At 39.6% G+C, this 24,611-nt stretch overlaps 1 protein-coding gene across 2 annotated transcripts in view; it reads right to left on the reverse strand.

The window, feature by feature from the left end:
• Positions 1–24,611, reverse strand: part of Polr2H (DNA-directed RNA polymerases I, II, and III subunit Rpb8) — a 323,650-nt gene that overhangs the window by 121,161 nt on the left and 177,878 nt on the right. For both annotated transcript variants that reach the window (XM_083137706.1, XM_083137708.1), the window contains exon 2: positions 15,687–15,770. In XM_083137706.1, the coding sequence (XP_082993832.1) occupies positions 15,687–15,770 (84 nt within the window). The remainder of the gene's footprint in view (positions 1–15,686; positions 15,771–24,611) is intronic.

The following is a 24,611-nucleotide window of genomic DNA, read 5'->3' on the forward strand; positions in this document are numbered from 1 at the left end:
AGGCAAGACCAACGGTAGGAACGCTGTAAAATAAAAGTACCTTGACTGTACGGATACCATGAATTTAAGTTTAAGAGATATAGTCGCAACAAATTTTGCACATTTTTAGCAGCGTGGTGTGACTTGAGTAAAATTACAAATCTGTTACAAAAATGTTACTTTAAAACACGCATTACCACATGCCAATATATTGTATCACAACAGTATTATCATAATAGCGATCATATTTAACAAAGGATTCCAAACGCAGCATTAGCCATTTTACGTTGTAATGTACTACCAACAGAAAATAACAATGCAGTAAAACGACTTACAAATTTGTACACACCAGCCTTCTAAAACGTGCCTGGTTTTCAAAAATGTCCATCTGATATGGTAGATTATTGTATTGGCTGGGTAGTCCGTGGAACAGGGAACGCTGGATGAAACATGATCGAGGCTTCTGACAAAGTAAATGTAGGGAAAAGGTAGTTGAGTGCTTAGTGTGGTGCGAGGCGGCATTCGAAAGGGAATTTCCTCGAGTATACCATCGCCTCTGATGTTACCATGGGCTATCTATGTATGAATGTGTGACCTGCCAGCTTGTGCCTCTTGTGAGGAGCATGAATATTTAATATTTTCAGAGGGATGGGTTTATGCAGCTATCTTGTAGATGGGTAAAGGTGGCAAACAATGGCTAAGAAGAAATTTAGAACGGAGTTTCGTCTATGGACCAGATCGGAGAAATGAGACGAAGATTTATAAAAAGTGATGACAAAAGATTAACTGCAACTTGGGCCTTCCGATGGCGCAGTGGTCGCGTCGTCGCCTTGTAATCAAGGGGTCTCGAGTCCGATACCCGGTGGGGGCACATAGTGGTTCGGATCCCACTTTAATTTGTAGGTCCAGTCCCGATTAGCCTTACTGTGCATACAAAGAACTTAAAACACAAACTCAGTCAGTCAGATACAACCTTGTTATTCAAGTCCACTTACGTGGGTGGAAAAAACAACATTTTACAAATTGATTAGAAATCAATTGGCAGATGCTATTGGGCATTCTTGCAAAATTAGCTCCTCTTACAACTTAGCTGTGACGGTGTTTCAAGTAATAATAATAGTGTTAAGAATAATTTGAAATATGTGATGTACAGTTACCTGCAAAAAAAATTGGGATGAAGTACTAAGTTCCCTGCAATGGGTTATGTGTGTTGCCTAACTACGGTATTATCCAAACTTAGTACTTCATCCCAATTTATTTGCACGTAACTGTATGGCACAAGTTCCCTGCAATGGGTTATGTGTGTTGCTCAGGATATAGGTGTTTCATTTATATTGCTGGTGACTGTACATACGAAAGTAGTCAATCCTCCCAAGTAACTACATTTCTTTATCTTTAAATAACGAATGTGACGTACGGTGTAGGATAACCTGCACTTCACATTTTCTACTCTAAATTTTAACCGAAGTGTTTCTTCAATTTGTAATGTTCTTATTGTACGTCGCATTTCTGCCACTTCTGACCAATTGCTTCGATGATAATGAATGAAATTGATCAAGGGACATTAGCAACGGAATACTTTTTTTTTATTTATTGGTTGTTTGTATCATCTTCCTTCGTTTTTATGCCACTTTTGGTTAATCGCGATGACGAGGATGAATGTCGTTAGGACAATCACAGACACAATACAGGGTCCACAGCGGATTGCACTGGCTGCGAGTTCAGGCGTCAGAGGTGAGGTTGACATTTGGGTGGTAGGGAAAGTCACCCCTTGCACCCAAGAAAACTTATGCTTTGGGCGCGAACCAAACCTGGATCGTTCGGTGACGAGATTGTGAGCCGACCACAAAAACCCGCTTGGCCAATGAGGTAGCATGTGGTTCAGAGCATTAAGATTCAGCGCCTGCTGTTTCTGATGTTTATTAGATTAGAATATCTTTGCTCCGAGGCAATGAATTCACTGGAGGAAAAAAGGTGCGTTCAGGACAAAAAGCAAAGTTGTTGCGCGAATGAGTCACTTCGTTTATCAACGCCTTCCTGCTGGGTGACTCACGGTTACTCAGTCCCTAAGGCAGGTGCGTTCTTTTCTTTGTTTTTGACAAACTGTCCTATAAAACTCCTTACCTCAATTATTAACATTCACTTCCTTTATGACTCGCAGAATTCCATGAACACCAAACCTCCCTCAAATAATACATATATTAATAAAGTTGCAGCAAATGTAAAGCATGCACATCTGCTTTTCCGTTATCTTAAGTTTGCCAGATGGGTCCTATTACTGACCCCAGTAATCAAGCTTGAAAGGCACTCCTATTCAAAGATTAATAAACGTAGGAAGTCGAACTTTCGTTGCTCAGAAAGAAGGGGGGAAACATCATGTGGTTCGGTTGTTACAAGATCGGAAGTATAGATTGGTAATTTTAGCTTTAATATGTATTGTCGCCAGTCGTGTCAGACTTCATATAGCTTTGGTTGTTGTGGTAAGAGATTGACGAATGTTTGTGTGCGTAGTGGGGGGAAAGACATCATAAAATTCAAATTTGAAATTCTAGCGTAAAAACATAGACGAAAGAGAGGTGCCGTGGAAGACGGTAGATTGGTAGATTAAGTGCCTATGTAAATTATCCTTCTGCTGGGCATGCATGCTTTATAAGAATTCTTTTAACTGGGAGAAAGCATTTGCCCACGTTTCCCCCACTTAAAGCACTACTGGCTCCCGAAGTCACCTTAAAATTTACTATAATCTGCTGATAATATTAACAGTTAATTGAAGGACTGGAGGGATAACATATGATTAAGATACATTTTGGTCATTATTGAATTTATTAAGCAGAAATTTTGTAATAATTATATTATTAGAAGCTATACTGTAGACAAATGTTTTTCGTGTTGTTTTGAACAATCTCAGAAGCGTTCAACGAGTCCAATGCAAATTGGATGACATGGCAAATACACGCGACAATTGAAGGATGGATGGATGGTTCTTTTGCTTCGTAAATCAATAACAACCTTTAACAAATTAAATTGTAATATCTTATCATGGATTGACATACCAGGTGGTTATAATTAAAGTGACGGTGTTCAGAATGGTACAGCACGGGCTGTAATGAGAGTAACAGTCTGAAACTTCGTAGATAAGCTAATGAAGCAATGCGCTCGAGAATTATGAAAAAAAAAATAGTTCCAATTCTCGCCACCAGGGTAAAAAATGGCGCTGTAAGCAGTCAAAACTTGGTATAGTTACAGGAAAAACACTATAAATCGCAGAAAACAATACTCTTTGTAATGAAATATCGCTACAATTTCACTATTCGAATTACATGAACATTACTAAAGGAAAAAGCAACAAGCGTCACCAACCACAACCAGGGAGCTCACACAATGGTTAGGCAATGTCACCGACTTTGACGTCAGAGTTACGGAAAATTCCACGTTTTGACTGCTTACAGCGCCATTGTTTACCCTGGTGGCGAGAATTGGAACTAATTTTTGTTTTTGCATAATTCGCGAGCGCATTGCTTCACTAGCATATCTACGAAGTTTCAGACTGCTACTCTCATTACAGCCCGTGCTGTACAACTCTGAACACCGTCACTTTAATTATAACCACCTGGTACTTTTAAATCTAATTACTAACATTACATTAATCAGTTTAACTATGCTTCATTGACTGATACATTTTCTTTATTTTATGTCGCTTTTCTGCACATTGTGGTTAATCGCGACGATACTTTCGCCGTTAATACTTAAAAAAAGATGGGTCTTTCTTACGGCAGTTGGATAGCAGCGAAAATTGCACCGTCATTCCTCCAGTCAACTTTTTCACAGTGTAAAGTGATTTCCAGCAAATATCAAATCCAATATGTTGATAATCTCACATCCTTGGCCACGAAAGTCGGTCAACAACTTTTGAAAACATCCAGCTCACAACACGTCATTAACACAGTGAGCGTTGTTAAATGCGAGAAACAGGCAATGACACATCATTTTACATGTGAAGGGGAAGCTCCGGTTCCTAGAGTAAAGGGAAAACAATCTCATCAAGTTATGCATTGAAGAGATCTAGCGCGGCGATAGTCAAGAGTCCTGCAGACCTTGAGATTTAGGCTTGACCATAAAACCTAATTGTGCACTTGCACTGTTGCCAGATGATTCGAAGATATGTTCCGGGCAACGGAGGCTTCCGCTGGGAACCAGAAACCGTCCGAGGAACAAATATACTAATTTCTTCCACATACATAAGACCGCGACCGAGAACAGGAAACATCAAGTTTTCACATTCTACGATTTAATCCAAAGTTTTCAAATCCCAAAAATTATAGTTTGTATGAAAGGTCAAGCAATATAAAAAGTTTATCACTAAAATTTCTCCAAATTTTTAAAGCATATTATTGAGCTATGTTAATAAAAATTAATAATAAAATAAAATAGCTCGTATACATAGTACAGTAACCGAGAAAATAATAATAATAAATTTGGAATAAAACTGGGTTATTTTTATTGACTTACAATAGTTATTATTATAATATACATAAACGAGATAATATTGTTACTACTTGTACTATTCAATTTGATCAGTGAGACCCCCAGGCAAAAAAAATTCTGGCGATACACATGGTGTGACCTGTCACATAAGAATTGCATTGGGATTTTGAAAACTTATAGAACCATCTATTCCTTGGATATAATGGTAAAATATGAAAGCATTACGTTATTTCCAGGTTCCTGCATTTTACACTCAATTTTTCGATCTAACATCCTGTTTTACTTTGAAGATATTCTGCTGAAATATTACAAGAGTCCAATTAAAACCTTAGAAGTCCAATACAAAATTGTAGGGCAGACTGTATGCAGCTCAAATTTACATGAGGTATAAACTGTTATTTACAAAACGACCTCAAGGCTGCAACACTAATGAAGTGAGCTTCAAAACGCCATTTTTGTTATTTTAAAGATGGCACCTCCTATACGCACTTGCACCAGTGCCCTCCGTCAGCCTAAAACTTACAGAAATTTCTCGGCAAATGAAAATTCACTATCTACCTGTGCATGCTAACCACACAAGCAAGTTTCAAGAAAGTTCGACAATGGAATCCGTTCGCAGGCAGATTGGTGGAAAGACATTCGCAGTGGCTCATAAGTGACTGCACGTGGACCCTAAACACTTATTCTTCTTAAGGTATACAGGCACTAATTCAAAGTTTAAAATATATGTAGATCAGCAATACTATGCTGAAAAGCAGCAAATTTGGCCTGCAACTTGGTTGCAAATTTGTGCAACCCTAGAAATATACTAGGATGAGAAACAAAAACAAATGTAGGTTTTCATCGACTCGACCTTGTATTAATTCACTGAACTTCATTTCTGTTTCAAATTGAAGTGGACGATGCCAATTTCCAATTTGGGGGAGGTCGACTGAATGGTTCAAGTCCCCCTTAAGACGCTCATGACCGCATGATAGTTAATGAATAGCTGCGCTGTCCACAGACAATCTATTTCTGTTAGGGGAGTCACACACCCAACATGTGATAAGGGCCGGTAGCAGGTGTACCCTTAACCTTCTCCCGAGTGAACTTCGTTGATGCTGCGCAGTTGGCCCGGTGACGTCATGAGCTGATCACAACACTGGCAAGACTCCCATGGAACTTCCACTTTTTCGCAGAGCACGAGGTTCGTCAGGATTTAAAAATACGCGACTGCCGCACTCTTGCGGAATCAGTGAATGCACACAGATTCCGACATGTAACCTATCTACGTCAGAGAAGCAACTGCTAAGGGGGTACAAAATTTTGCTTCGTTGTAAGTAGAAGAAATCAAATGTGTTGAACAGTGGCGTATGCGGAGTCCAAGATCTGGACTTTCTCACTACGACACGTTATCCTATATAGGCTGTGGAGGACGAGAGAAGACTTAGTCTGCGAAAACACAAGTATAAGTGGTTAGACACAACCATTTTGCGCGTTCTCGGCGTCTTCGTTGCCATGTCAACGGCAGCCAAGTTGTAACTCCTAAGAAATCAAGTTAATCACCATCATCTTATTGAAATGGGTAATTTTGTCAATACTTTCCAACCGATTTTTCTTCTGTCTTACTCTCTAGGCTTCAGGGTTTGCAGATAGCCTTGCTAGCCTAGAATATACGCCCCTGGTGTTAAACTACAAATATGTGTGTGTGCATATTACTCCAAGACACCCTCAGTGGCGAAGTGATTAGAATAGTTCGCTATGACAACGGGGTTTCCGGGTTCAAATCCCGGTTTGGGCATGGGTGTTGTCTGTGAGTGTCCCTTCATCAATTTCATCATATCATCCTGATCTCCGCGATTAGGTAAAGGTTCAAGAAAAGCGAAGTAAAATAACCAATTCAAATAAATAAGAAAAAATGAGGGAGTAGGGGTAGACTCAAGAGAAGGAGCTGATGGATGGAGAGGGGGAACGGGAACAAATTAAATAGCTATTGTTTGTTTGAGTTCTTCTATTTAAGTCCATTTTATGCATAGAAAGCTAATCGAGGCTGGAGCTTCAGTGGTATCCGAACTACTATGTGCCTCCATATTATGGAGTCCGTAAAATAGCCATAAATCAGAGCACAGCACGCTACGACTCCAGTGGTCCTGGGTTCGACTTCCGTCCTGGGCAGGATGTTCTTTGCGAGTGTCCTTTCATCAATTTCATCATATCATCGCTCATCTTCGCGTTTCCGATTTGGCACAAGTGGCAGAAAAACGAAGTAAAATAAACCTAATCGACCAGAAATCAAAAAGGAGGGGATGTGAACGGACAAAAGAGTACACGGATTAAATAAAAAAATCTTCTTTCTCTCTTTCCGGGGGCAAAAGTGGCGAATGGGGGCAACCACTCTCCTCCACCCGGGGGAAAGTGGGGTGGGGAGAAGGGAGATATGAAGAGGCCTAGAAAGTGAAAGAGAGAGGGGGGAAAGAGAGAGAAAAGAGAGAGAGAGTATGGAGGGAAAGAGAGGGGGTGGATAAGGAGGACGGTGGACGTTTTTCCTTCTTGATCTTATTTCTTTAAAATTTCTCCATTTTCTATCTTATCTTTCTTTCTTTCACTCTTCCTTTCTTCATTATTTCTCCCCTCCCCAGGGACGTCGACAGGCTTTCTCTCTCTCTCTCTCTCTTTTTCTTTATAGGCAACCCAGTAACTTCCCCACCTCATCCGACGCCCTCCCTAGTTCCAGTGGCGGCGATTAGGGATTTATTTATTTATTTATTGAGAAAATTTCAGATGCAGCACAGGTGGCCATTTTACACTGAAATTGTCAACAATGAAAAAGCAATAATTATAATAAGTATAATATAAAAAAATATTAAAAAATAAATAAGAAATAATTAAGAGTAACAAAACAACATAAAAGTGAATAGCAAATGAACAAAAAAAAATTAAGGGATGGCACTATGTGAGCAATTGCCCTGGCAAGAGAGAGAGAGAGAGAGAGAGAGAGAGAGAGAGAGAGAGAGAAACGGTGGTCTTCGGGCGGTTGCTGGGGGGTTCGGGACCCCTCGAGGAAGAAATAAAGAAGGGGAGGAAAGAAATAAAGAGAATAAAGAAGAACCCCCCCCCTTTTGCCCCCGGCGTCCCATGCCTTCTTTTTAACATTCTTTCTTTCTTCCCCAAGAAAGAAGGAAAAAGAGGAGGGGAGAAGGATCTTTGAGAGAGAGAGAGAGTGAATGGAGAGAACTTTTGTAATCGTCCCCCCCTTCCTTTCTCTCTCCAATCAATATTTGCCCCCTTTCTTTCTCTCCTTGTATTGTTTCTCTCTATCTTTCTCTTTCTTTCCCTATCTTCAAAGGTACAGAAAAGCGAAGAGAGAATAGGCCTAAAAAGACAAAGCGAGCGAGAGCGGCAGAGATGGATAAACACGAGGTAAAAACACCCAGACAGGCCGAAAGACTTAAGAGAGGTAGAACGACAACAGAGATGATGATGGGACAAACACATGTGCCTTTTTGGCAAACATCTGCGCAAACAGGGAAGTGACCCGGGATGCTTTCCGCCGAAACGAATTACCTGACCAGCCGACCAGCAAAGTGCAATATTATTACCTTTCCCCCCTACCTGAAATAGCAACCATCATAAGGCACGCATCCCTGATCCACTAAATTATGGGAAGAGACGCAGCTCGAGTGAGTCGAGCTTTGATTACGCAAAGAACCTTTTAACTCTTCGTGGTGAGGGAGGAAAAAAACTTAAAACGCTGTGCGAGATAGCGAAAAAAATATATGATGCAGGGGGGGGGGGGGGGAGGGAACTTAAGATGGTGGGTTGCGAAAGTTATTGCGGAAAACGTGCGTGAACGAACACGGGTTCAGGACACTTGCACGAATCCTGTCCTAGATCAATGGACCTTGGCTGAATCACAATTTGGGTTGCGACACTTGCATGGAAAGTAAGACGGCGCTGAGGGAAGGAGGGGATTTCTGGGATTTTCTGGTTCCGATGGAAACCATCGTCTTTCTTTTTCAGTTCATTTTTGTTCAAATAGAAACAGTTCATTTGTGTGTACATTATTAAACATTTTCCAGGCGATTAATCCAATTTCTGAATATAAGCGAAATTGCTTTAAGAAATTTTTTCACACAACCGTTCTCTTCAAGTTTCCTCAAGGCGTCACTTATAATCTTATTAGTCCTAATTGCAGATTTCTTTCTTCTTTTGCCGTCCTGATTGAGAGTTATCCTATCATAAGTGTGGCCATGGTATTCAGCGTCTTCTCGGAGTGTGTTCACTAACTTTCCAGATCAGCATGGATGCAGAAGAGTTGTCCGAACTGCTTACTGGAACTTTTGTTCCATCAACAAAAAAAAGACGACGGCAAACACAAGTACTCTGTCCTGAGGTCCACGTTGGTCATCGTGAGGAAGATTCACAATATATATATACATATAAAATTCCCTAGCGAAATCGAGGTTGGAGGATTTCACGTTGGACCAGTCCAACTTCTGTATAGATTTTGGAGATTATGACGAGAGAGAAGAGAGGAAAGTTTTCAAGGTTTCTGGCGAGGAACGAGTTTATTTTGCACTTCCGTGCAAGCGTCATCGTCGCAAATTAAACGGACATGGACATTGACCTCTCCGTGCAACAGTCGCTAAATTCACCTCCGTGCAAATGTAACTACGGGCAAGTGTCACAAACTCAACGAACAGAACACCATCTTTTATTTCACATCGCTGTTCTGTCTATATGGTTAATGGCGACAACGAGGATGAATTATGAAATATAGACAAGATGAGTAGGAAAAGGATTTCAAGGTACTAAATTAAGGTTGGGAAAGGGAACAAAGGTTCTGAAAATGATTTTCAGAAAGGAGCAAAAACAAAAAGGTGCTCATATAATGCCTTCATTCAGGTCTAAACCAATTACATTAACATTCTTTATTCAATACTGTAGCAAATAACATAATTTGTAATAATTAGATAAAGTAACCAGTATTTAGGAAGGAAACGTGGCATTTACTGGGTTTCAAACAACTTGTTATACTGGATTACGCTCCATATTTCTATCGCTGACGCTTTGAGCTCATGAGATCCTTATACATGGACAAACTATATTATCTTTGGAATGCAATGATTAATTAAATTATACCATTTTATAGCTCCCGTTCTGTTTTATGTAGATGCTCAAGAAGAGTGAAAATAATTTGTTTTTCTGTCCATTTTTTTTTAACAAAACATGAAATAAAAGGAAGGAAAAAGTTGCTGAAGCACGAAAGAGGGGATAGATATGTTAATCTCAAGAAAAGGTGTAAAAAGGTGCAACAATGTGTGTTCATTTTACTGATTGCATGTCCTAAAATACATATATCAAACGATCGGAATGAAAACAGCTATATTTTTGGAAAGTTTCTGCACCTTAGAATCCGTTCTCTAATGATGAGACATAGCATCTATACGCATTTCCTCAAAACAACTTTTGGTAACTCCTAATAAGTACAGCTTCTATTCAAAATTGTTCGATGGAGGTAGTTCAGATCTCACTTGTAGATCGTCCCGATAAGCCTTTTTGCTCATGAAGTGGATTTTAACAAACTGGAACAAACAAACAAAGTTGCTCAAAACTTGTCTTGGATCCCAATTGGGTATATCTTTTATACAAATTTGATTGATCGGTTTTTATAGTATGGACACATGTGCACATCACGCAATACAAAACTGATGACATGCCCTTAACAAGAAAAGATAATATGTCTGTCAAAAACTTCCTTACTCAGTTTTTAAAACTAATTCATTACTTAACAAGAACCAAAACTATACTATCTCTGAGGACTTACATTTTGTTACCTAGTTTAAAAGCTGAGGCTGTAAAGAGGCGCTCTTTACACGCAAGGGCCTCCCCGATGGTAACGTCGTCGCCTTGTAATCGAGAGGTCTTGTGTTCGATACCTGATAGAGGCACATAGGGCAGTGGTTCTGATTCCACTTTAAACTGAAGGTCCAATCCTAATTAGCCTATCTCTGTAAAGTGGACTGGACTTAAAGCAACAATTCAATCAGAAGACCACACCTTACATCCCATAAGTTTAGTCTAAACTTGTATGGGTTGTATCAAACCCCTTGACTCTCAATGGAATAATTACAATCAAGAAGTGTCCTTGACTTTACCATCCCTAATGGATATGCTATTATAAAATTTGCTCAAAAAACTCTTGAAAAGCTCCAACTATTTTGCCAGGTCCAATTTTCCTGTTACGACATTCACTGTTCTGTTCCAATTGAAAAAGACCTTGCAAAAGCCAAGGGGGAAAACAATCCCCACAAGATCCTGTTAATCAACCTCCAGCCAGCGCTGGATGCGCTTGGGAAGGAATCCATCCGCTCCGCTGGTAACTGAATCCAAAAGCGATTTAGCCTTCGCTCGGAAGATATTTCATAACAAGGCCTCTTTCCTCCAGGTTCAAGGAGAACAGCCTTTGTTCCGCGGTGCCCGTGCTGCAAGTACAAAGGAGCGTGGAGGGGGGCAATTGGCCAGCTGAGATGCAAAAATTCATTTGTCTTGCTCTTTCCTGCGCGTCAGACGTTATCTCCAAGTAGACTTCCACGGAATGAAAAGATATATTACGCCCGTGCCTGCTTCCACACCTGGCAGCTAGTTAATTTCAATCATCGTGATCTGTGTACAATAAGCGATTTTACTTTAAACGCCACGATTCAGTGCAGTTAGATATGGTTTTGACTATCACCACTTACTTTAAACGCCACGATCCAGTACAGTTAGATATGGTTTTGACTATCACCACTTACATTAAACGCCACGATCCAGTACAGTTAGATATGGTTTTGACTATCACCACTTACTTTAAACGCCACGATCCAGTACAGTTAGATATGGTTTTGATATCACCACTTACTTTAAACGCCACGATCCAGTACAGTTAGATATGGTTTTGACTATCACCACTTACTTTAAACGCCACGATCCAGTACAGTTAGATATGGTTTTGACTATCACCACTTACTTTAAACGCCACGATCCAGTACAGTTAGATATGGTTTTGACTATCACCACTTACTTTAAACGCCACGATCCAGTACAGTTAGATATGGTTTTGACTATCACCACTTACTTTAAACGCCACGATCCAGTACAGTTAGATATGGTTTTGACTATCACCACTTACTTTAAACGCCACGATCCAGTACAGTTAGATATGGTTTTGACTATCACCACTTACTTTAATCGCCACGATCCAGTACAGTTAGATATGGTTTTGACTATCACCACTTACTTTAAACGCCACGATCCAGTACAGTTACATATGGTTTTGACTATCACCACTTACTTTAAACGCCACGATCCAGTACAGTTAGATATGGTTTTGACTATCACCACTTACTTTAAACGCCACGATCCAGTACAGTTAGATATGGTTTTGACTATCACCACTTACTTTAAACGCCACGATCCAGTACAGTTAGATATGGTTTTGACTATCACCACTTACTTTAAACGCCACGATCCAGTACAGTTAGATATGGTTTTGACTATCACCACTTACTTTAAACGCCACGATTCAGTACAGTTAGATATGGTTTTGACTATCACCACGACATAAGACGAGGAGCGTAAAGGGTGACTCTCTCTTAAGAGGAAGAGCTGTCAGTTCCACAGTAGTTGTGCATTTATTTCAATATCGTCCAGGGTGTCTACCAAAATAACAAATCGAAAATTCTTGACTTTTTTCATGACTTTTTTTTATTGACCTTTACTCTCATTTTCCTTGACCCTTTTTCCTTTTTTCTTTACTTAGGAATAGTTGGAAATTAAGGAAATAGATTTTTTATTTAATGAAAAACCCCTACTACAGGATCGGTTAAGATGAAAACTGAAGCTGTACTTTAACACTAGATTTAGACTTCATTCTGGATGAGGAATGGCCGGCCACTCTTAATTCGATTTCATTGATTTGTTGTTTTAAGTCCACTTAATGCACATTAAGGCTAATCGGGACTGGACCTACAGTTTAAAGTGGGATCCGAACCACTATGTGCCTCCACCGGGAATCGAACCCGGGACCCCTTGCGACGACGCTACCACTGCGCCATCGGGGAAGAGGCCTCTCTTTAAGAAACAAAGTACACAAATTATAACCACAACTGAATGCAATTTTAGATTTCCAAATATTCAATTTAACAAATCTCAGTACAGGTATATAAGAATGTAAATTCACTATACTGTAAAAAATATCTTGACCACAAGCATAATTTCTTGACTTCTTCTTGACTTTCTTGACCCACCTGTTGCTCCAAAGGAGCTAGTTGGCAACAGTGCTCCGCAGCTGCGCGGAGGGAAGAACCTTGCGAATCCCTTCCTCATTCCCTTTAAGCACCAAAATGTCAACCTCTCTTCCCCAAGCAGTATCACCAAGGATTTCATTTTGCAAACTAGCAAGGCTCTGGCGTCTGGACACACAGCCAGTATAATCATATGTGGGGGCTCGTGTTGTATCATCCATATATGTTTGTGACTGTCCCTTCATCCACGTCATTTCATTCACACTCATCTTCGCGATAAGCCAAAAGTGGCAGAAAAGCGAAGTAAAATCAATCAACGAAAGAAGAAGAGATTAAATTTGGCTTGGTCTCGCATATAGGCTATTAAGGATTTGAACTCAAGAGTGGGAAGTTTTAAGAAGAAGAAAAAGTAATCGAAGATGTGAACACCTTAACCGTACGGGAAACAAAATGGCTGTTTCACGTAGTATTTCATGCGAATAACTATCGCAAAAGCTGCAATATGAGGGCAAATATCAGGAACAAGAAATCCATTGTGGGGAACTTGTTTCACTTTATCTGAAGCGCCTCCCGGGAGTTTAACAAAGCCTGCACTTTCAATGCGCAACGATTCAAGGTCGCTTTGTGCGGTTACATCGCCTGCAAGAACAGCACCAGCCTTGTGCAAAAAGGCAAACAAGTGGGTAATGAGTTGGCAACTCACGACACATCTCGACAAGACAAGATTCGAACAACAAGAGTCGCTTCTTTTACAAACAGTCCCGAGGAAGCGTCGCTACGAAAACACTGATCTTCTTCGAAACGCTGTTTAGGAAAATAACAAATATTGAGCATGTAACAAGGATGTCGGCCGTTTTTACCTCCAGAATCAAGAAGTGAAAATCAGAGTTAGTCGTGTGAGAACTAGAGGGACGTAACTCCAATTTATCAACCTTACAGGGAAGAGGAAAACAATGCATTCTCAGGAATATGCCTGAATTAAAAAGAGTCAGTTAATAGGACTACATGCTAACAATTATAAGTGAAAATATGTTGGTCTCACTCCAAATAAAGGCCTTTAGAGAAGTTTATTTGAAAAAAAAAACAACAACTGAAAACAGCATTTTTGGAGTTACGTTTCGCTGTCTCTCATACGACTCATTACAAAGCCACGGTTTCTAAATTTGACAAGCGAAGTCTAACATATATATATATACAGGGTGTTTCAAAAATACTTTTACAAACTTTGAGGGGTGGTTACTCAAACCAAAACAAGAAGAAAAGTTCATATAAACATATGTCCGAAAATACTTAATTTCTCGGTTATTAATGAAAGAACATAATGATACATCTGTTAGACATTGTCAGCTTATTAGCAAGTGTTGAAACAGTCATCAAGTCTCAGAAACTCATAATAAATGTTCAAAATGTACTCCTCTTGCTTCCACACACGCATGCACGCGTCGGATCATGGACCGGCGCACCCCTTTCACATACTCCCACACGGTGTCGGTTTCGCAGGCTTTCATGACACGTTGATGAAGTGACTCTGCATTAGGAATGTTTGCTGCATAAACGAATTGTTTTAGGTAGGCCCACAGATACAAATCCAAAGGATTGAGGTCAGGGGAACGTGCAGGCCATGGAACTAGTCCTACCCTACCTATTCATCTGTCATGGTAGATGAGCCAGTGCATCTCCGAAGCGTGCATGCGTGTGTGGAAGCAAGAGGAGGACATTTTGAACATTTATTATGAGTTTCTGAGTTCATGACAGTTTCAACACTTGCTAATAAGCTGACAATATCGAACAGATGTGCCATTATGTTCTTTCCTTAATAACTGCGAAACTAAGGATTTTCGGACATAGTATGTTTATATGAACTTTTTTTATTGTTTTGGTTTGAGGAACCAGCCCTCAAAGTTTGAAAAAGTATCTTTGAAACACCCTATATATATATTAGGGCTGAGCTGATGCCGATGTATCGGTACCGGCCGATACTACTGGTATAGGTATCGGAAAGTACCAGTTGGAATTCATCTACCGATACTTTTCCGCCATTTGGGTCTTTCGCAGGGCGTGCAAAAATGCCGCGCGACACTTTCGCCGAGTCTAATTATCTTGTAAATTATGCAAAATTCAAACTTCCTTTTTATTTTGCAAACATTTTGCACGAGAAACTGTATTTGTTGATTAAATAACATCTATTTTAATATTCTTATGTAATTTTTGAATATTCTAAAGCAAATTACTTGGTAAATTGAATCATATAATTGGAGAAGAATATAAGTATATAAACAAAAATATTGAAAAATATGTTGAACGAATTTTAATTATTACAATTTTCAAGTACCTGTATCGGTTCAGCCCTAATATATATATATATATACACACAAACACACACATATATATATATATATATACATAGGCTATATACTTGCTAGACTCCATCTTTTACTTTTACGCACAGAATGGGCGATATATTACACAGACACGCAAAAATTACGAATTATCAACTAAAAACCGAACGTGAACGATTTTAATTACGTATATTCCTTATTGTACAATATCCTAACAGAATCGAATTTCTCAGCGGTAGGGGGTGTAAGGTGTGACTCTTTCCGAAGACACGCAAATGACAACGTCTCTCCTACACTAGGCTGCATATCGCAGTCTAAGGTGTCTCTGGCGTCTGGACTTACAGCAAGTATAATCTGTTCCCTTGCGTTTCGTCCATACATGGCCATTTACAACCTCAGCTTTTAACCTGGATAAGGAGATATTAGTCCTCAGTCTTGATTTTAGCTGTGGTAAGGGGGTGGAACGAATTACTCGAATGAAAGATTCGATATCGCAATCTTCAAATACTTAGATCTGATCTTGTGCATCTTAGTTTGCAAGTTACACACATTTGAGAAAATCGCCCATGCAGAGCAAGAGATAGAACCTCAGATATATATTTAGTTCACTACTTACCCAGTTCCATTGGATACAGCCATGTGTTTACATCCAGGATCAGGTCCATCTTGAAAGACTCGCTCTCGCAATGGAGACGGCTCACTGGAAACGAAAGAAAAACGCCTTGTTAACATGTACAAGTATACTTATTTATTTATGGCATTCAGAATACTATAATTACACATGCAGTGTGCGAATTAACAGGGTGGATGCCTGGATTACCCCCCCCCCCTCCTTACCAGGGAAAAAGTTATCTCCGGGAAAAGAAAATTATTCTTATCATGCCAACCCCTTCAAAGAAAATGGAATTGATACCATGTACTGAAGTATACCATTTCTTAATTTATAGGTACGTTAGATTGACATGAAGTATATGACGTTTGAACTTGGCAATAGAAATTTGATCGAGTTTTCGGTGTTGCTAGTTCGATAGCTCTTCTTGTGTATGGGATTGTGTTTTCGCAGAATGAAAATATGCTACGTGTTTCTAAATGTTATCATACGATTTAATGTCCTACGTTACAACCAAAATTTAGATCTACAAGGTAATAGTTCAATTTACTGACTGGTAACATATACAAATTTGCATACCCAAAAAACCTAACTCCCGAAATGGAGTCACAAATACGCCACTGAGTAAGCAAAACGCTTAACTCGTACAATGTACGTATGCATACTCGAAACGTAACGAGATATTTTTTTAGTGTTATGTTATAAACATATGAAAATGTAAACTTTATCAAAAAAGGTCAAAAGTTTCTCACAATTGTTGATCATTTGTATTATGAACATTGCATCCAAGTCGGTTATGTAGTGCTATCATTATAAGGAGAATAAAGCTATATAGTAAAAATATTCCTATTATTGAAATGTTATCATAAAATCACATATTCAAAATTTATTCGATTGTAATTTTTCTCTATCTAAATGCCGGACCCTGTGGCCGAGTGGTTAGCACATCGCGCTGCGACGCCAAGGGTCCCGGGTTCGAATCCCGCTCGGGCTTGGTTGTTTGTGAATGTCCATTCATCAATTTCAACATTTCATCACTCATCCCCATCTTCGCAAATTAGCCAAGAGGCACAAAACGCGAAGTAAAATAAACTAAATCAATCAATCAATCTCTATCTAAATGTTTTTTTGTTCGATTTTGTTGTTTTGAAATTTTATTTATTTACTCCTTAAGTATTTATTACATATAATAAAGGATAATGCATTGGATCGGTACAGCTACCTTTAGTTTTGGTGCATGAATGGTGAGTATTACAGGTGTATGTGGTTTCAGAAGATAAAGGCATTCCCCTTCCCTGGAACAATGTAGGGGAATGTCTCCTGGCATTCTACATAATAACCTTCAAACGACCTGAGTGATGGTTGATTGCGTACTGCAAAGTCATTGTTGTTTTATGTTGCAAGGCCTAATTACCTTTCTAGGCTTTAGATACCAGCACCAATAAACCGACTTTAAAAGGTGCTTTTTACAGTAATTTGAGGAAATCATTACAGTACTGTGAATAGTTTTCATGCGCATATATGTATATCCAATATTAAGGCTTGCAAAATATACCACACTTGAAACATATAATTTGGGACGTGCTCATCAAAATTACATTGTACATATTGTACATTAACCTTTTTTACATTTTCTATGAAATACATTAATGTACTAATCTACTAATGTATGTAGAATACATGTTCTAAATTAAAAGGTTATTAGAAGCTATACTGTACATAAATTGTTTTCGTGGTGTTTCAGAAGGCTTCACTGAGTTCAATGCAAATTCAGGAGCGTATATTCTAGGCTAACCACGCTATCTGCGAAGCCTGAAGCGTAGAGAATAAAATACAGTAGAAAAATCGATCAGAAATTGTAAATTAAATTATTCATATCAGTGAGATGATGATGGTGATTCTGGAGTTGGTAACCTGATTTCTTATGAGATGGTAACCAGATTTCCTATGAGTTGGCCATGTGATTTCTTATGAGTTGGTAACCATATTTCCTATGAGTTAGCAACATGATATCTTATGAGTTGGTAACCTGATTTCTTATGAGTTGGTAACCATATTTCTTATGAGTTCGCAACCTGATTTCTTAGGAGTTGGTAACCTTATTTCTTATGAGTTCGCAACCTGATTTCCTATGAGTTGGCAACCTGATTTCTTATGAGTTGGTAACCATATTTCCTATGAGTTGGTAACCTGATTTCTTATGAGTTGGCAACCTGATTTCTTATGAGTTGGTAAGCATATTTCTTATGAGTTCGCAACCTGATTTCTTAGGAGTTGGTAACCATATTTCTTATGAGTTCGCAACCTGATTTCTTAGGAGTTGGTAACCATATTTCCTATGAGCTGGCAACCAGACTTCCTATGAGTTGGCAACCTGATTTCTTATGAGTTGGTAACCATATTTCCTGAGTTGGCAACCTGATTTCTTATGAGTTGGTAACCATATTTCTTATGAGTTCGCAACCTGATTTCTTAGGAGTTGGTAACCATATTTCCTATGAGTTGGCAACCTGATTTCTTATGAGTTGGTAACCGTATTTCTTATGAGTTCGCAACCTTATTTCTTAGAGTTGGTAAACTCATTTCTATTCATAGCCTAGGACCACGTGACAAAGAGAGAGAGCTCAGATCTTGGACTCAGTATACTGACATGGCAATTTCGCTCGAAAATTTAAGGATGGTACATTTTACATTGTAACTCAAAAATGACCAAAGTGTCACCACATTTAACACCCGAACCTTTCAAATGTCACGTATTTTCTATTAATATTATCACTTTCCCTTCAGCAATTGCCTTCCTTTATGGGTTATATCCCCCTCTGACACATCTTTCTAATCAAAAGGAGCTGCTGAAGGTCCGAGCGTTGAACGGTCGACTCATGATTACGGCAACGAAACTCTCAGGTTCAAGTCCTGGTTTGGGCGTGCTTATGAGTCTCCATCAATTTCGTCTAATCATCCATCCTCATCGTCGCGATTAGACAAAAATGGCAGATAAGTGACGTCGGAGGCATGGGCATTATTTAAAAATATAGCACCGGCCAGGCAAATTGCAGTTTCTAGGCACTGCAAGTAGTTTCCCGTCTGCATGGTTTTCAATATATATTGTATATTTCTACAGACTTGTCCAAGGAAATAGTCAAAACTCGCCAATGTTAACGAGACAAGACGAAAACTGGCTACTTTGTAGGTCTGGGCTCGTTCTAGATTTATAAACATCCATCTGCCCGTGTCGAGATATACAGTATAAACAATATATGCAACGTGCTTGACACTATACTCTATCTCAGGAATTTCTGAATAGTGTTGCCCACGGGACGAGACGGGACAGGCTTTTAAAAATTCGAGACGAGACGAGATTGACCATGTGTCATAAGACAAACGAATATTTTCGAGACGAGACAGCATTTCCAAGAGACTCCACGACACGAGACAGGCCAAAGTCTCGTCTCGTGGGCAACACTATTTCTGAAGTAAGGCCGCACATAACGGCAGAGAAGGGGAGAAAGCGTGTGAGCCACTACTTGCGCAGATTCGCTTTCGTTCGCTCGCTCTCGAGATTTCCGTAACTGAGTATAGGAGCCCTCAAACATTTCTTTAAAAATGAATGTAAACAACCACGCTGCACAGGAGCTTGCTGCCACTAGTGAATTTACTCTGTAATTACTATGAACAAAATTCAGACTTACCTATAAATAGTCATGTAGATACCTGTTGTCTGAGAAAAGTCTCTTAGTAAAATAAATTTGGTTTATATTCTATCCCGGGAATCTTTGGAGCATGGGCGCGCACAACGGTTTAGAAGAGTAGAAAGAGCGAAGCGAAGCAGTACACGCCGCTCCAAACGGCTGGTAGCAGCGATCGCTTTCCCCCTCCAAGCAATCCCGTTCCTTCCCACGTGTTCATTCGTCGATCCCTATAGAGTCACTACTTGCGCAGGGCAGACACTTGCTTTCGTTCCGTCACTCCAAAGCTTCTCGGGACATAGTATAGGTAAAATGTACGGTAAGGTTCCCCGTGCATATAGCACCGTGCTATTGAGGCCCATTTAGCATTTTGGAGGTGATATGAACAGCACCACGCTCCGATCGCCTTTACCCCCCAGAGTTGCTCACAGGTACCCATTGATTTGATACTTTGTAAGCCCCAGGGCCGCTTCATGCGAGGGAACAGGCCGGAAAAATTCAGACCTTTGATTACCCACACAGGGAATCGAAACCGGGTCTCCCGTGTGGCACTCCGAAGTAATAGTAACGGACATTATTATAAAAGTCGTGTTGGGAACATCATAAGGTAGTAAAACCACGATAGGTTCTTGGAGTCGATAGCTGACATGGCACTGACACTAATATGTAAACATACGTGAAATCGTTTTTAAGTGCACTTAGCAACAATGCCAATTTCCTTATCTAATTAACGAAACGCCTGGGCCCGACAGGTTATACTCATGCAGAAAGTCTTCCCGTGTTGACCCACTTTTTATTTCCACTTTCCTCGGTGGGTTGTCACGGCATTCTTAGTGTTCAGATTGATGTCCCCATGGCGACAGAGTCAACTGGGCACGATCAATACTACTACGGTAACTCGTTTGCATCTTTGTTAGTTTTTAACGCGAAAACAAACACTGAGCAGCTTTACATAATATTTAAAAAAAATGAAAAGTACTTGAAGAAAATGTAGTCACCGGCAAAAAAAAAAAAAAAAAAAAAAAAAAAGGACACCGGTAAATTTCGAATTTTGAACAGTGACAATTTTTATTAAAAATTGAAAATAAATTACATTGTTTCCTAGGGTGTTCCCAGTATATCTCTATTACTTTTGTTTATAAAAACATAAATGAAATGTAAATAGCAGACAAAATGCACTGGGTGGGCCTATCAGGCACCATCTTTGAATACGTGTCGTTCAAGACACTCATGCCAGTGAGAATGTACAATTGGTTGGTAATTATGCTAATTTTTGTAATTATTATAATTAATAACAATTAACAAAGGAAGAGCCGGCCCCGTGGCGGACTGGTTAGCACACCGCGCTACAACACCAGGGGTTCGAATCCCGGCCTGGGCATGGATGTTTGTGAGTGTCCATTCATCAATTTCATCATGTCATCACTAATCCCCATCTTCGCAAATTAGCCAGAGGTGGAACTAAAAGCGAAGTAAAATAAAGCAAATCAATAAACAATAAATCAACAAAGGAAGCAGTGATTCAATAACAAAATTATTTCTTGAATTTTAGTAATAAAAAAAAGTGTGGGTCTGTGGTCCCCCTCCTCAGGTTTCTGGCACGGCACGGGTAAGTTAGGGTTAAAATTCAGGCATAGCCGTCGAGTTAGGCAACACACATAACGAATCACAGGGAATTGTTTTTTTCAGGATCTAGGCGTCCCATTTCAATTGCCTATGACTACATCTTTTCCGTCTATTCAAAAAAGAAAAAAAAGGAAAAGAGAAAGGAGGAAGGAATGAAGGAGGAAAAGAGGGAAGGGAAAAGAAAGAGAGATAGAAAGAAGGGAGAAAATACTTTCATTCTAACTTTCCTACTTTCTTTGTTTCTTTGGTTCTTTCTTTCTTTTCTTATTTCCCCTTATTTTTTTCCTTCTCTCTCTCTTTACTTCCTTCATTCTTTTTCTTTCCTGCATTTTCTTTCATTCTTTCTTCCTATCTTTCCGTCTTTCTCTTATTATTTCTTTTTTTGTCTCTCTCTCTCTCTCTATCGTCTTTCTCCCCCTCCCTTTTCCCGTCTCTCTCTCCCTCCCTTTTCCCATCTCTTATTGCTTCCTTCATTTCATTCTCTCTCTCTCTCTCTCTCTCTAAGGATAGAAGGAAACAAAGAAAGAAGGAAAGAAAGGAAAAGGGAAGGAGGGGGGGAGAGGGGGGGAGAGAGAGAGAGAGAGAGAGAGAGAGAGAGAGAGAGAGAGAGAGAGAGAGAGAGAGAGAGAGAGAGACACACACACACTCTGTTTCTCTTTCCTGAAGAAGATGAAGGATCTCTCGATCATGCCAGGCAACGATTCTTGGAGGAAAACTTTCTGGTATTAGTATTATTATTTTTCAGAGAAGTTCCCGACGCCCAACGTAGTGGTTAAGATCAGCAACCGAACTTTCTTTCAGCTGAAATCATGACGTTTCTACTCAGATCATTGACGTCATTCACGTGCGCACATTAAAAAAAAAAAAAGAGATAAAAAGAAGTGCAGGCAGGCTCTTCCAAGGACGAAGGCATGCCACGTTCAATTCAGGTAGGCCATCGACATATTTCCCAAAGGGTGAACAGCACAGACCCATTGTTGTCTTATAACGCCAATAGAGGCATCGTCGCGTACGCACGGTTACCTTATATGCGATTCATTAAAACATGCGCAGAAGCCGTACCCAAATGTGCAGACCTTATAGCGCATCTTGCAGATCAAGTTGTGCCATATAAAGTTAAAAAAGACGCCAAATATGCATTTTGCAATCAACTTCTAGTTTTTCTTGCAGCGTAGGTTTCATATTACTGTGCATTATAAAACACTTGTCATTTGTATTAATGCGTTATAGCCGCATCGGCTTCAGTGTATATACACATACAAGGTCACCCAATTTGTCTAAATAAATTTCCCGACTTTTCTAAGTAATTTTAAATTAATTTCCAGACAATTCTGTGGTGCTTTAACATGCCAGAAATTAAGGTTTAAAAGTGTTTAACTGCATGTGTTAATCAAAAGACTAATATTCAACATCGTTCAAAATAACTTCATATAAATAAATTTTTAAAAAATAATAAAATTACACGCAAAATTTTACATCAAATGGATGGATAAATTTTCATTCCCAAATCCTGGCGAGTGAAAAATTTTAAAAAGGGGAAAAAGAGTTTTGATTGTCGACTTCCGTGGCGGAGTGGTTAGCACAAGGTTTCCGGGTTCGTACCCGGCCTAGGTATGGGTGTTCTTTGTGAGTGTCCGTTCATCACATCGTCACTCATCCTCATCTTCGCGTTTAGATAAAGTGGCAGAAAAGCAAAGTAAATAAAAATATATAAATCAATCAAAGGTTTGGTTGTATTTTTATAATTACCTCTCTCTTCCAAATTATCCTTTATTTCCAGATCATTGGGATACCGTTATTGTCCTGTTCTAAGTTTCTACGATGACGGTTACAGTAGAACCTTGATAACTCGAACTTCAGGGGGAAAATAAAAAAAAATCGAGGTGTCAAGCATTTCGACTTACCAAGGTTCGAGTTATTGAGGGCCAAAATCGCTGACTTCGAGTTATAGAGGTTTAAAGTTTACTGGCCCTTCTGAACGTCGGCACTACGTATGTCACGACACGATTGTTGATCACCTGACATTGTATGTACGCACCCTACACTTCGACTTATTGAGGTCCTTGCGACTAAAACTTCGAGTTACAGAGGTGATTAGAATTTAACTTCGACTCATACAGGTTTTTCATACTCTACCTTAGAGTTAGTGAGGTCGAACGACATCCCATAAACTGTACGAAAATTCGTCTTATCAAGATTTTATTCGAGTTGTTGAGGTAAAATTAGTATTGAGTGTTATGGACAATTCAAGGGGATTACAAAAAATTCGACTTATCAAGGAATTCGAGATGTTGAGGTTCCACTGTATTTCTATTTGTATTCATGTATATGACCAATATTAAATCTCACTTTGGTATACCTCTCAAAAATGAACTTGATTGAATGAATTAAAGTTGTATGACCATTTCGCACCCTTAAATGTATACGGAGAATCACCTTATCTAAACTTCTTACTTAAAAGTTTAAAACAAGGGATGTAAGAAGCCCCTTGAGAAATGTTAAAAGTGCAACGTTGTAAAAGGACCTGCACAAGACAACCACATTAAAAAGTAAGAATAAACAAAAAAAAATGATTAATTTGTTGCTTTAAGTCCACTTTATGCACAGAAAGACTAATCGGGACTGGACCTACAGGTTAAAGTGGGATCCGAACCACTGTGTCATGCGAGTCCACCGGGTATCGAATCCGGGACCCGTTAATTACAAGTCGACGACGTTACCACTACGCCATCGGGGAGGCCCTCTTACAAAAATGGGAATTTCCAAGTAATATGACACCATAATTTTCATTTTTTGGTTCAAGGGAGGGTTCATCCCCAGAACCGCCTCTAAATATTACAACGATTGTGAACACGACCAAAAATCACAATGTTTAGCCGTACAAAACAACGACTGGTAGAGTCGAATTACTTTCGGAACATCTCCACCGGACTACGCGAGTCTGTCTAGCGAGCCTAGTGGGCGTGTAGAGCCTGAGCAGGGTGCTTAGCGATAGGTTCTGGGTTGGGATGACGTCAGTGGCTCGCTTCGTTCATTCGCTGCTTCGAGAGTTGCGACTCGTTCCGACGCTTCAAATGCATAACAGCCAAAGACGTTATGGGAATAATCTCCCTCTACCGGTACGCGACCATGTCACAATTACGTTAAGCGTATATAGCCGTGTGACCTTCACCAGATATAACGATTATGTACACAACCATAGCAACAGATAACAATCATGTTTAGGTGTACATGACAATCACCCGAGATAGCGAGTTATCTCAATCACATTTAATGCTCTTTTTTATATACTGTACTTTTTACTACCTGGAAGGGAGTGTGAGTCACATTCGTGTGCTAGCTTCTCCTCCTCCCCCCTTCCCCGCGCGGAACAAAAGACGTGTGCGAATAGCGTGACACGGAAAGGATTGCAAACTCGCAAAGACAATTCAAGGTCAAGTTTCGCCAAACAACGGCGAAAACGAGCCAAACAAAACACGGCAGTTAAAGTCGTTGAGACAAAGTTGTTTATGAAACGAATCCATGGTGATGCACAAGGGAAGTACTTCGACGGAGGGGACGTCATGTTTCTTTTTTTAAAAAAAACTGAATCTTGTTCTGTTTTTTTTTCTTTCCGGCG

This window comes from Lepisma saccharinum, chromosome 16 (genome assembly GCF_977018435.1).
Source record: "Lepisma saccharinum chromosome 16, izLepSacc3.1, whole genome shotgun sequence".
NCBI classification, from domain to species: domain Eukaryota; kingdom Metazoa; phylum Arthropoda; class Insecta; order Zygentoma; family Lepismatidae; genus Lepisma; species Lepisma saccharinum.